At 36.2% G+C, this 14,938-nt stretch overlaps 1 protein-coding gene across 2 annotated transcripts in view; it reads left to right on the top strand.

Moving 5' to 3' along the window:
• The window catches only part of cnih3 (cornichon family AMPA receptor auxiliary protein 3), a 29,717-nt gene extending 15,630 nt beyond the window's left edge, over positions 1-14,087 (top strand). Inside the window, exons 4-6 of one of the 2 annotated variants that reach the window (XM_079474287.1) lie at positions 6,396-6,508; positions 8,231-8,374; positions 12,777-14,087. In XM_079474287.1, coding sequence (XP_079330413.1) covers positions 6,396-6,508; positions 8,231-8,374; positions 12,777-12,804 — 285 coding nt within the window. In that variant the 3' untranslated portion in view covers positions 12,805-14,087. Of the gene's footprint in view, positions 1-6,395; positions 6,509-8,230; positions 9,808-12,776 lie in introns of those variants that run through there. The other variant, XM_079474286.1, reaches the window with a different exon arrangement.
• The last annotated feature ends 851 nt before the right edge of the window (positions 14,088-14,938 follow it).

The raw sequence follows: 14,938 nt of genomic DNA, 5'->3' as shown, positions 1-14,938 counted from the left end.
GCACATCTCTTTTTAAAAAGTGTTCCAGTGGGCAATTGATGTTTAAAGATGCAAACTTGACATCAAACATTGATGTGAAAAAGTGATTGACACTTCATGTCTGAGGAACAAATGCAGGCAACCCACAGATTTGAAAATGATTTGGTTTTACGGTATATTTTGCCTTACAACAGATCTAATGCCCATTCAATGAGAATTTCTCTGCTGTTTAGCACCACACCTGTAGTCCCTTCAGGGGATCCAGTTCACATTTTTATTATTTTTAGTGTGATTAATAAAACTTTTCTTACATTTTACTGCTTTTGTGTCATTATTTTGGTGGTCAATTCGGATATGCATTTTTGACATGTTTTTTCATGTCAATTTTTGATGTCAATTTGAAGTCTTTTCAACATCAAGGTGCCTGCTGGGACTGTATAAAGTTAACTAGAACAATAACTAAATTACCTACCACACTAAAAAATTATTATATTATTTTTTTATTTTATAAATTAAAATTCATTCTAAGCTTGAATGCTGCGGCTTCACATTTTAAATATGCAAGCACTTTAAATTACAATTAAATATTTGCTTCACAGTCATCAATCATCAGCTCCAATAAAAACTTTCGGAAAGTGATCCCAATGATATTGATCCCCTGTATTCTTATCATTATTCTTGTGCTGTAGTTTTAAATGTGAAACAGTTTTTACAACAGTAGTGATCTTTATAGTTATCATTATTGGTGTGAAAAGGCCTTGAATGCACTACCACTGCCACAAAAGTAGATACTCTTTTAAAAACGTTTAGTTTTCTTCACAATAACTGTAGCGGTTAAAAGTTGATAAACGCTTGACTGAAATGTTTCTAATAATCTTAGCAATCCTTTTATCTCAAGCATTAAACAATAAACATTAAACACTTTAATGCTTGTAAATACTTTTATAGACAAAAACATGTGCCAGCATATTAATTTCTTGCATTAGAACAAAATATTATATTTTTAATGGATGACGTGGACCAAATAATGATGAAAAAGCAGCCAATAAACAAAAAAACGGACACCCAGAGAGACATAAATAAGCTGAATGATAAAATGCCAAGAGAACGATTTAGCAAATTTTAGTTAAATGGTGGCCACTTTGAAGATTCTAAAATGTAAACAGTAGTTTTGATTCATTTCCACAGTTTCAATTTTGCTATTCTACAGTTTTGAGGAGTTTACTCACATTCTAAAAGGTGATTTTTTAAAGTAAGTGTTTCCAAACTTAACTGTATATTTTTTTAGTCTATTCATGGGATCTCATACAGAAATGAATGACCTTTTTCTAAGCATATCATATATTATAGTATTTCTGCTAGGAATTGTTGTGATGCGCATGGGACCCTGCTTCATTTTGAATACGCTAAATATACCTTATACCTTTTCAGCCTTTAAAAGTGAATTCGTTTCTAATGTTCACTTCAGCCACGGCATCCTACCTCACATGTGAATGTAAAGCTTGAATAGCTTAATGGGGAGCCAGGGCATATGCTATGCTGTCTCATGGGGATAGGTGTTCTTTAAAGAGAAAATATGTATAATTCTTTGCTGCAGTTAATTATTAGCTGCTATTGAAAGAGAAGGACAGTAATTGGAGACCAGCAGTTCTTTTGATCTGCTGAGGCGGAGAACATTTTTCCTGCTGCTAATCTGAGGGCTGCATTGTCATTGTAATACAGATATAAATATATTTTGAGTTTTTTTTTTATTCATTTATGATTCCTGTCTATGTATGTCAAACCTTTTGTGGGTTTTAGACGACATGTACAGTAGTACATTTGGGTCGTAGTATATTTGAGTGTCTCTGTGACGTTTTCTTTCTTAATCACATCATTTCAATAAATTAAGGACCTGATTTACTAAATGAATTATGTAAACCATTAACAATGTTTAATGAGTTTTGTGAATAATTTAAGAGTCGTTTTTGTGCAAAAAAGAATAAGAATGACTCATTTGATTATACACAGCGCTGTGCCAAACTAGCGTAGATTAACAAAAATATAGTAGACAAAAAGTACAGAATTATTATTTTCCAACCCTCTCTCCAAAGCAATGGCTCATGTTCATCATGACACATTATACTACAAAGTACATAACTTAAATTATTTACAATAAAAATTTTAAAGCACTTTTTATTTATTTATTTATTTATTTTAATATTTAGTTCTTCTTGTGGTCTCTTTTCCAACACAAGAAATGTTAATACATCTGACAGTATTGACACCTCCAGCCCATTGTGCGTTACGCTATTCCCTTTACGTCTGAAACGTGGCCGACGCGATCGTCATAGTGACAACAGCCATTTCAATTGTTCTCCGGTCTGGCCCTTGCCCGAACACGATTGGCTAGTGCCTGCACTAGGTTATTTGTATAAGATGATCTGATTGGCTGACGCCAGCGTTGGCGCTTGAAAAGTTAAGAATTGTTCAACTTCTTGCCCCAAGCAACGCCAGTGAAGCGACGCTGACGGACCACAATTTCATTCGGCAACGCATGACGTCACCCATTCAAAGTAAATGAGAAGCGTTGATGGTGACGCTCAGTCTGAATCCAGCGTTACATCTCTGTTCTTATTATATACATAGTGAAGACACATTCCCACAGGCTCGATACCTGCTCTCGGCCGCTCTGCGCTAATGGTGGAGCATGAACATAATGGACCCCGTCCTGTCATTAGTCCTAAGTAGTGTTAATTGAAGAAACCTGCAGTGGCAGACTGGCGAGAATGTGATAGGAACAGAGGGTGAGAGAGAGAGAGAGAATCTCCACCAAAGCACTCAGCCGCAGTAGACCTCTCATTATGTGACATAACTCTGAAGAGGCTGTATCTAGCACTTGTTCTATAACAGTTACACTTTACAAAATCTCTCAAAGCTCTGAGCGGTACTTGGCCACAACCCTCATAGTTAATGTATAGATATAACAATGCCATGGGACTAAAAGTGGCTTCAACTGTAAGAGTGACATAAAAAGGATTTTAAACTCATACATGAAGATGTCAGATCTGAAGGAAATATTATTGAATTTTGATCACATTTTAAAGGAAATCTGTTGTTGTAGCTTAGAGAAATACTGAAGACCGTCTTTAATGGCATTAATATGGATTAAAGCAAGGAGCAGGAGTGTAATGTAAAGAACATTCTGTAAATATAACTTTGATATCTTTAATACTGACTAAAGCAATGTCACAGATTGAAAGCATAGTTAATCATTGAAATCAAACTTTGATGCTAATTTCTTCATACTTAGGTTGAGACTTCATCCTGTTTTTTACAGACAGGATCCCATATTATGAAATTATATATTATATATTTTTTTCTATAAAAATATAGTATATAAACTCTCAAGCAATTTCTTGTTTTGTCTGTCAATAAGTGCTTATGAAATGAAGGACAGTTTATTATGCCTGAAGTTGTGTAGTTGTTTAGAAGCCCTGAAGTCTAACAGATTGACTGACTTTTGATGGGCCCCTCCTGTTCCAGCTGCCAGTGTGCACATAAAGGTTATCCAGCATGTCCCAAACACAGTGATCTGCTTTTGGAGTTACTATTTCAATGAAGTATTTTTTGTTTACATAATATCTGTGTACTGCGCATATACATTTTGTATTTATGAACACATGCATGCATATTTTTAAGACAAATATAAAATATAGGAATTAATAAGCATGAATATATCATTTTATTTTAAATAAGCTACAGTGTTTGGGGGATAAGAGTAAGGTTTTCGCTGGCAGTCCTAAAAAAAACGTAGGTGAGAACTATATGTAGTGACGTAAATCTGAGCCGTTTCGCTGTTGTACTAGGGACGGCTCGTTTTTGTCATACAGAGTTGACTCCCTTTTTCCTTTCCAAGCCAATAACTTTATTCATTCACTTTCGGGTTTACAACTTGGCAGTCTGCTTACTTTCAAACACGGCAACATTACACACTGCATGAAATGTCATTTTCATGATCTCGTGTTGTTTACTCTTTAAGAAATTACTATATTTATAATGTAGGCTATGAGAATTAAAGGTAAAATATCAACATGTATTTATGAATTGTAGTGGAATAAAAAGTATGATATTAAACTTTAATATAAACTTTAAACTAACATTTTCTTGACCGTAAAAATACTGTGCACCTCAGAGTATAGTTTAATTCTGAGAGAGCACATGTATCCTTCATAAAGAGTGCAATCCCAGAATGCATTACAGTGAGCTCAATGGGACATTGATCGAAGATTGACTGAAGTGAGAATCTTTTCATTACTTATTAATCAATAACGTTTGTCTGATAAAAATATACTGAGTATATTACTCAATGCTATGTTTGCTATTGTTCATGTATTTTCGAGTTAAGTGGAACTATTTGCATGCCTTGCAGTCTCATCATTCACTTTCAGGGTTTTACGGTTAGGGTAGCAATGCAGAACAGAGCCAGTGGCTTAAACTTACCATGGCAAGATAACTTATTCTTAAAAGAAGAATTAGGTTTTAGTTACTTAAAGTTTGAGAAGAAAAACTTTAAGTATGCCAATCGCAGAAAGCAGAAAAATTACCCATAAGCATTTGCCTTAAGCCAAGAGATAAACTTAGAGAAGCTTCTTTATAACCTTTTTATAACTATAACTTCATGCTAAAATATATTGAAGTCTTTCAATCCTTTACATTTTAAAATGTGTTTAATATCTCCCTTGTAATGAAAATGAGGATGTGGCACAAAAAGAGGAATGAATCCAGAACACTTTTACATAAGGTATTTTTGTAAGGGGTGGCGTATTTTAAGACTTTTTTGGAATCAATGAAGGTGAATAGTAAGGACAGGTCACACATTAATGAGCTCTTTTACAAGGCTGACCTGAACCACATTTGGTTTTTTTCTCTAGTGAAAGGTCTCCACAGGAAAGGTTTGTGCCTTAGGATATAGTGATTTCAATGATAAATGTCTTCTCATTGCCTTTTCACAGAAGTAAGCCGTCAGTTTGTATCAGGAATAAACTGGATTTAATGGTTATATATTAGATAGTGCCTTCGAAAACCCATTTTACATTATCTTGACAAATCAAGGCCTTTACCAAACAGTGTCTTTATTTAATAACTCTTTGGCTTTTCTGTAATGCTTCAAAGGTTCATTTATCAATGCTTGTGCTTGTATCTTCCACGGCTTCAAAAATGCTTCAAGATACATTGAAACTTTTTGGACTGTCTTGCCAAGCAAATACCACAGGGAATATAAGCTTTAGAAAAGAACTGGCAGACGCATGGCAGTAAAATCAAGTACAGCAACTTGAGTATCTGCCCTTTCTTGTCCATTTGCAGCAAACTGGCACAGCATTGTTGCCAAAAATTGTCATGTTCTTTCTCAGCTGAAGGTGAACTAATACGACCTAAAAAAACATGTTTCCTCAATGTTAACTGCAGTCATCACAGAAGACTTGTTCTCCACACATTTACTGCTTTTAATCAAGTACTCTGTTTCAGGAAGAACATTTCATTGAAACTCTTGATTTTATGCATGGGTCCACACAGAATCTGTGCCGGCAATATTAAAACAGCCATTTTATTTAACTTTTCAAGACATGCTTGTAACTCTACTTATTTTTAACTCAACTTATTTGTTCTTTATAGAGATGCACCGACACTAAATGTATCCACCGTAAGCCGATTATACAGAGTGATATCTGCCTAGTGATGCTGATTCTGAAGATTACAGTGATATTTTTTAACTTTCTGAATGTTATTAATTCATATAATGACTATTAATATTGACTATCAATCTGGTGATGTTTTTCTATAAACAGAGCACTAATTCTTACCATTTTTCTGTCCTCTTTTGATTGACAGGATATATCGGCCCGATCATCGTCTGTTTTTAAACGATCGACCAAAAGTGTGAAAAAAATACCGATATATCTGTACTTAAAGTTCTTTATTAGATCATTTGACCAATAATATGAGCACTTTCCTTTAAAAAATCAGCACACATGTAACTGACATACAAGCAATGGAATGTAATATTTTACTGAAATCTGTTCAGTGCGATAAATACATATTGTCACCGTCCTTCTGAAACCTTGTATGTCCAAATTCGCTGTTTTTCATGAAATGGAAAAGACACCGTAGGCCTTTTTAAATGATTACATTAAGTGTTCTCAAAGTTGACAGGAACTTTGACAAAAATGACAAAAAATAAAGATCACGAAATATGGAGATAAGAGGTTTCAGAAGGACAGCAGCGATATAATACATCGATGTTCTTTCTCGAGAATGAACCAGGTGCAGTAAAGATAAAAAAGATCTACTACAAACCTAAATTTGAATCGCATGGTTAATCCTATTATTCCCAATGTGAAGGAAGTATCTGATATACTTCTCTATTCTTTGTACAGCTGGTACTTCCAGAATACTCCATCCATGTACTCTTCTGTATCATGTTCCTGTGTGCTCAGGAGTGGCTTACTGTAGGCCTGAACATCCCTCTGTTCTTCTACAACACATGGAGGTGAGCACCTTAACCAGTCTTTAACACTATATTAAAGTGTCATACCAGACATATACAACAGAAATACATATCCTGATAAATCACAATTGTCCTGTTCTTTAAAGGGATGGTTCACACCCTTTAAAAACCTGTCACACCCTTTTTCAAACCTGTATGACCTTCTTTCTTCTGCAAAACACAAAAAATATATTTTGAAGAATGTCGGTAACCGAAAACCATTGGTCCCCATTGACAAAACCCATGCAAGTCAACGTGGACGTTGTGTATAACAAAGAAAGCCATACTGGTTTGAAATGTCGAGAGGTAAATGACAGAATTTTCATTTTTGGTCGATCAAAGAAAGACTAGCCATTAAAACTCCTGTCTGAGAATTAATTGGTACATTTGGCTTAGCTGGCAGACAGAGGAAGAATTCACTAGGGATGAATTGTGTCCAACAGAAGTATTTGCATGCACATGTCTGTTATAGATCCTAATTCACTAAAGGAATAATGCAAATGAGGTTACAGCAGCAACACGCCCACCAAAGTTGTGTTGCACAGCACAATTTCTCATCTTGTAAGCCGCTTCTGAGTCCTACAGTAGGCTGTGGAGGATGAAGCATACTCTGCCGGGACTGTGTAGCATCACTTTACATCTACAATCCAGCACGACTGCAGTGGTCGACCTTTAGAATTGCTAAAAGTGCACTTGATGCGTGTCCTGATAAGTCTGATTATTGGGCTCTTTTCTATAAGATGAAAAGCATGTTCACCCAAAAATTTTAATTCTGTCTTCATTTATCCACCCAAGTTGTTTATTCTGATCAACACAGAGAAAGATATTTGGAAGCATGCTTGTAACCAAACAGGTATTGGCCACCATTGACTACCATAGCAGGGAAAATGGCGTTATACAACACAAAAGATGATATTTTGGTGAATGTAGGAAAGAAAACTGTTTGACACTTTTGACTATCATTGTAATTTTTCCTAATATGGTAGTCAATTGTGGCTGAGAACTGTTTGGTTACAAGCATTATTCCGAATATCTTTCTCTGAGTTCATCAGAACAAACAAATGTATACATATTCGGAAAAACTCAAGGGTGAGTAAATGATGATAGAATTTTGACAAATGACAACATTTTTGGGTGAACTGTTTCTTTAAGGTGTGCTTACTTTTTTGTGCTGAAATAAATTTGAAATAGAAATGTTGTGTGCCGAAGCAACACAACCGTTTAGTGAATTTTCCAGTTCGTTTTGTCTCTGTATATTAGTCTTTCTTATTTCTTCCAGATGAATAATAGCAGACTCAATGTTTCATGGCACAGTGAAACAGCTAGAGAAATCACAACTGGATCAAATGAGCTTCAGTCATTTTGCAGTAGATCGTAAAATCTTCCTTTAGGGTTTATTACAAAACGTTCAGAGCTGTTGTAAATAACGGCCATCACTCTCATAAGATGACAGATCTTCCCGCTCGGTCTTCTGTAGACTAATAGTGAAGAATAAAACCCTGAAGATATTCTTAAATTGTTATCAAAAATCTAGACTAAATAGCTCAGATTTCACCAATGAGGATCACCGACAACAATAACAGATCATGTTTAAAACACCCTCTAACGCTACATTTCCAAAAGCCCAAAGAAAGCCAGCGGAACACGTGCTGTACGTTCAGATCACAGATGGAGATTTTGTTACAAGACGCACTACCCGCCTCTTGTTTTTCCCGTCTTTGGCAGGTACTTCCACAGCCCGACCGACACCAAGGAGCTTCTCTACGATCCGGCATCTGTCATGAATGGAGACACGTTGAAATTCTGCCAAAAAGAAGCCTGGTGCAAGATGTCCTTCTTCGTCCTCTCATTCTTCTACTATCTCTACTGGTTGGTGCTTTATAGTCTGTCTGCTATAGTGTAAGCAATCGTGAGCCTAGCACAGCAGAGATGTATATGTAAACATATATTTGAACTGGCAAGGACTTGGATGGCGACGGGAACATGCCTTTGGGTCGAATTCCAGATATCTTTTTTCTTCACATTATATCATGTCACATTAAATGTTAATGCACAGATATAAAAATAAATGCACATATTCTAGGTTCACCCTTCGAGCAAACAAGTCTGTGACCTTTTGCATGATTAAAGGCAATTGATGTGTGTCAGGACAATTTTATATTCTACATAATTTAACAGTATTTGCTCCTGGAATGGGATTTTTTCTATTTTATTTTATTTTTTCCACATCTATTGGAATCCATCACTTTAAAGATGTGAAACTCGTTTCTCTGGACCCCGTAACCTGTCAATCTCACACTGCACAAGTTTTTTGAAATGCGCTGAGAAACACTCGCAGCTGTAACCCTCTTTATACTCTTTACAAGGACATCTACCAGTGATCTTTCTGACTTTCTGACCGTTGACCCATCTCCAAACTGGCTGCTTCTTAACATTCACTCTGTACTGTGACCTTAAAAATAGCTTATTGATTTCTTTTTTGTATTTCTGAAAATAAGTATTTCTTACACATGTCGACACACCACGCCAGATGCAACATTGCAACACATTATTGAAGGTATCTTTTCCATATCATTTAGAGCAGGGGTTCCCAAACTTTTCAGTCGGCGACCCCCAAAATAACAGTGCCATGGACTCGAGACCCCCGCTATCCTCGGAGGACACGCATAATGACAAGTCTAACATAATATGACTTTATAGTTATTTACTTATTATTTTACTAGTTGTTATACATAAACCATGATCTATTACTACTGATGGTCAAATTTCATCAAACTGATTTGAGTGCTGATGGATTCTCACCTGAGGACGATGGCCTTTCTGACTGCAGTGCTTCTCCGCCCTCCTCGGCTAGCCTCCCTGCGTTGTCTTTGGTCGATATTTACCAATGTTTAATATCGACGAATAAAATTATATTTAACTTCAAACATGAAGTATAATCTGCGTGCACATATCTTAATGTCTAACATGGTGCTGTAATTGACTCGCTGGACCTAACCTAATGCGATTGCTAATATGACGTAATCACCTCAGGGGTCACGATCGAGGGGGATGAAATTCTAGAGGCTGATGGCTTTTTATTTGCATGTTTTATTTTTAACTTGACTAATATTTTTATATTTTGTTACACTTATTGATTAAATACGCTTTCATAAGGAAAAAACGTCCTCGGGAACCCCTGATTTAGTGTTTTGTTTACAGCCATTATGATGATACACAATGAGCTACAATGTATTCTATATTTGAAACTTTTTATTTTGTGGACACAATGTTATTCAATTTGCATAAACCTTTGGAATAATTCTTTGTAGTCTCTGATTTAATGCATGTTGTCCAATTGTCTTCCTGCACAGTTTAACTTCAGATCTTAAAATTGTCGAATGTACTGTTCGCGCCATATGACCCCTTTAAACTCTTACAGATCAATTGCAAATTCTATATCAGCGCACCGGGCCATACCCATCCAATTACAATAGCTGCTCTGCAGTTTCCTTTTTTCGAAACATCATTCAAACCTAATGAGTCAAGAAAGTGTGCCGCTTTGGTAAAAGTGAAACAGAGCGATTTGTGGAAATTTCACACTAGTTCTTCTCATATTGGTATATTGGTCATACGATACGGCTAAAACTAATATTCTAATTTCTTTTGATGTAATGCAATGTGTAAACATGATTCACGCTGTATTATCCCCGCTTTGCTCCGCCTCTCTGAAACGTGCAGATTTCTTGCAAAGCTCATCGCTCTGAAAAGCGAGGTGTGCTATGATTTGCCAGGCAGGTCCGGGTGAGCATTCGCTTTTAGATAGAATGCTTCTTTTGTTCCGACACTTTGAATGTAGCAATTGTACGTGTCTAATACATCCATTGGCAACATATAACACACCAAAGACAAGGAAAAACAAGTGTTCGCGCCATATGACCCCTTTAAACTTCATGCGAATGGCAAAGGCACATTTTTGGAGCCCAGCTCGCCTTATGCTCTTCAGATGTTTGCAGAACTATCAGGGTCATGTCTATAATCAAAGATAAACACATTATTCATTGATCTTCCTCGCTAAAGGATGTTTTAAAATAAGTCCAAGTACTTAATAAAACAACACTTATTTCTATACCTGCCTTAATGCTTGATATTTCTCATTTGCGGTTTCATTTAAATAATATTCTCAGAGAGATTAAATATACATGTTACATATGCAGTATTGATGCGCTGATATATTTTCAAAGAGCATATATAAATCTAGATTTCAACGTTTTGAAAAGAGTAGGAATATAAAGGGATCCACGCTGCTTCTATCTTCAGCATGTGGGGGTGAGAACAGAAGTCACGGCAAGAACTGCTTATACAAGTTTTATCAGGGCAACCTCTTGTTATGTGTTAATGCCTGTGGACAACATTCTGGTCTAACATTCATAGCCCCAAGTGTGAAATCAACATACATCAGTAACATATGGCGTTGCATTATAAATAAATAAAAGTCCATATCATGCAGGACCTGCCCAGAGTGATTATCAAGATGGTGAAGCTGTCATTTTCCATATTGTCAGCAGCTTACATCTCCATGCCTCCACCATCTGAGATTGTATACTGCGGTTTCAGCCGGATAATTTGGTGACAAGACGGCTGTTGTGTTTGTTGTTAGCTTGGAAGAAATGAACTAATTAAGCCGTTCCCTGACAGTATGATTGAACCCATGGGTATGAGCTCATTTCACAGAATAGACTCAAAGAAATGTGAAAGAGGCAAAAAAGATCATGTGAACATAACTCACCAGATGGAAATTGGAAGTATGTTTGTAATGAAGTTAATTAGATTAGTATATAAGATATCAAGAAGGCAGTAATTTTACCACATACAGATATTTACGTGGGGCGTTACTTATGCAAACTATGTAATATTGGGTGATGTGGTCTAGTAGATAAAGATCTGGGTTAGCAGCTGCTTTGTAACAATGAAAATTTTAAAAAGCGCTATATAAATAAAGTTGACTTGAATGTTGTAGGATGCATCCGAAGAGATCTGTCATTATTTATTCACACTTATGTTATTCAAACCTTGCAACCGGCGCAACGGGACATGACAAAAGACTTGTTCTAATGGGATTGTCGCGTTGCATCACATCCATTGTGGACAAAATATTTAATAATAATTGGTTTTAATATTTTCGATTATATTTGTTGCATCGCACTATGTAAACACGGTGTAAGACTTTCTACTGTGTAACACATAATAATATATTTTGAGAAATCTCTTAGTGGAAGTCAATGAGGGATCATTGTTTGGTTACAAACATTCTTTAAAATATCTTCTTTTTTGTTCTGCAGAAGAAAGTCATTCGTGTTTGCAATGACATAAGGGTGAGTAAATGATGACATATACATTTGGCAGGATGTTTCGGTTTTAAAGGGATTTGTTTGGAAAACATAAGAAAACTAGAACACGCATTGTAACAGCAACATTTATACAGGAAAGACATTGTAATTGTCTTCATTTTATTCATAATTTAAGATGAATTGTTTGCAAATCTCCATGTAAATTTCATTGAAAAAGTTTTTGGCTTATTGAATCTAGATGAACCAGTTTGTTCAATTGATTTGATCATTTAGTCATAGATTGCTGGAGGCTTTAGAAGCTAAAATCCCTGTGATGTTTGTGTAATGGACATTTTTAAATAGCTCTTTTAACACCTTTGAATGAAGAAATCAGTTTTGCATCAAAACTTTGCATATGGCCGACTCCCAAGATCTTGTGTAAGTTGGTAGGGATGTCTGCTATCAGTCATCATCAGGCAACAATGTTGGTAACATATAAAGCGGATTTAAATGTTCTTGCCTTTTACTCTTTAGTTTTTATTTAAAGGTGCTTTGTGTAATTTTTTTAGGTCTATTGGCAATATAATATAACTATTTCTTCAGATGGGTGCATAATGAAGCGTTATGTTTTTATGAGCTCTATCTATATACACCCCGGGACCTCTTACGTGGAATTCGCCATGTTCTTTCTACTGCAGCCCTAAACGGACAAACGTCTCTACAGAGCGGGTTTCATAAATACGTTATCTTATCCTTCGGCAAAGAAGCGAAAACGTGACATCTTGGTCGTGTTGCAGCCACCGTAGTGCTTCAAAAGGGAGGAGGAGGGGTGGCGCGAGTAGCCGGTTGTGATTCAGAACCTTAGCGCTAGATGCCCCCACATTTCATTCACTGGACCTTTAAGGGTTAAATTTGTTTATCTTCACACAATGTCAATAATGCTTGTTTATCTTGTCTTCTAGTATGATCTACACATTGGTGACCTCATAACAGAGATCTCGATGCTCAAAAGTCCCCTTATTATAAGACGCTGTTTGGTTGAAAGAAGAGGAGACATGAGATCAATCTGGAAAAGCATACGACAGTGTCTGGACCTAAAGATCAGACTTGAACCCCATCTTCTAAAAGTATAAGAGCCCCGTGTTGTTTACAGTTCTAACTCAATGCCCTAGATATCTCATGGACCTTGTGTGATACTGTTTTCACAACCTCACAGTAACGTTTGCACAGATTGTCTCAGGCACAACACGTCCTTTACCACAAACCTGCCAACCTTTACACTCACTAAATGTAGCTTAAAAATCACGTTGTGAACACGATTTGAACAAGTCGGCTAACTTGAACAGCGAATGTTGCGTTTATACCAGTCACACGCTAGGACAATGAGTTTGAATACATATTTGAAAAAAGCTTGTGATATATATTTTACGTGTAGTATTTGTGCACTTCAAATGTAAGCATTTTTAATATGAAATTCGTATGTGTTGCATTACTTGTGTACATAGAGAGTTTTGTGTAATGCTTTTCTGTGCTGGTGTCAGTTGGTTCAGATGTTTTTGAAGTTTATAATTACAAATGCTGATATGGAGGCTTTATTGTAGAAAACAAGAGCCACTTTTCCACAATTTTGCACAAACGTTGTTATGAGTTTGCACAATAGATAGTTTTTGGTTGTGGTGAAAAACATAACATTTATATACCCAGTATGAGTCTTCCAATATAATATAGTGTATCAAACTATCACAGATTTTCGTTATAGATGAGAATATTAGAAATTTTGGATTCACAAATTTCAGTTTTCCATTTTGTATAATCATTGTTTATAAAACAAGGACAGCAATACTAACCAGAAAAAAACAAGATATTTAAGAAATTAGGAGGAAAGTACGTTCTGAAAACAATATAATGAAGTATTTCACTGTTTTCCACACTCTCACTACATCTGTTGAATGCTAATAATGATGTTGTTGGATCAAACAAGCCAGTTTGTATGCATCTAAACAAACTTCACAAGTACAGTATTCTATGCTTTTGTTAAGCACCATTTATAATGTATAATACTTAAGACATCAGTAGACATACTACATCGATTTCTTCACAGTTTTAGGGGATCATAATACCAATCCCAAGCAGAAATGATCATGTAGCCTGCTGTCTTTTGTATGCCTTATGTAGTTAAACGATGACCAAACATTTTATATCCCTATTGTGTACGTGTTCACCCATCCAAATGTCAGTTAAGAAATTTGTATATGAAATAAAACAACTATTTTAAAACAGTTATCTGTGCTTTCTTATTCATTAAACGTAAACGGAATCAAATTAACCTCCGTCAGTCATCATGTGGTTATTTGACTCAATAACCCACAAAGCATTTCTGAATTCTCCCGGAAATATCGGAACATCCACCTTGGATGTCGATCAATGCATGTCTCGTATTTCCCACTTATTCTAATTGGCTCCGGTTTAAAAGACGGTTATTGGCTGCGTTTTTGTTGCCAGGCCCTGTGTGGCAGTGACTGGCTGACATATCGTTGACAGGCTGTCCTTCTGCTCCACCTGCTAACCCTCCAAATCACTGTCACATGCTCAGTAATTACAGTTTGTAAAGGATGCATTTCTTTGCCAACGATCTTAACACTTTGCCACTTATAGTGTAAAATGAACGTCAGATGTCTGCGTGTCCTGGCAATCCGAAAGCTTTCTGTCAGCCTTTCATCACCTGCCTTTGACCGAGGTCAGCCTGCAGCAGCACCAGATAAGTGATGTCATTCTGCCGCCTGCCTCAAAGGGGTTGGTCTTATCGTCAGTAATTATGGGACAAATGAAAACGCAAAACGCACAAAGAAACTTCATTTTCAATGGAATACTAATGAAACTACAAAAATTCTGTATGTTTCCCACACAACGCGTCATTGCGTAAACGCGAGATGCAGCGCTCACGAGATGCAGAACGTGTTGTGGCTAGAAGGGATACAGCTAGGGCAAGAAGTGAAGCAAAATCTCGCCATAACATCACAATAAGTGACGTAAACTAATCCTTACCCTTAACCTAATCTTACAATAAGAAAAAAATTGAAATTAACTGTTGTCAGCGTGACAAAAAATATGCGGGATTGAAGTG

The sequence above is a fragment of the Barbatula barbatula genome, assembly GCF_947034865.1.
Source record: "Barbatula barbatula genome assembly, chromosome: 15".
NCBI classification, from domain to species: Eukaryota; Metazoa; Chordata; class Actinopteri; order Cypriniformes; family Nemacheilidae; genus Barbatula; species Barbatula barbatula.
This window is presented reverse-complemented; position numbering and strand designations above follow the sequence as displayed.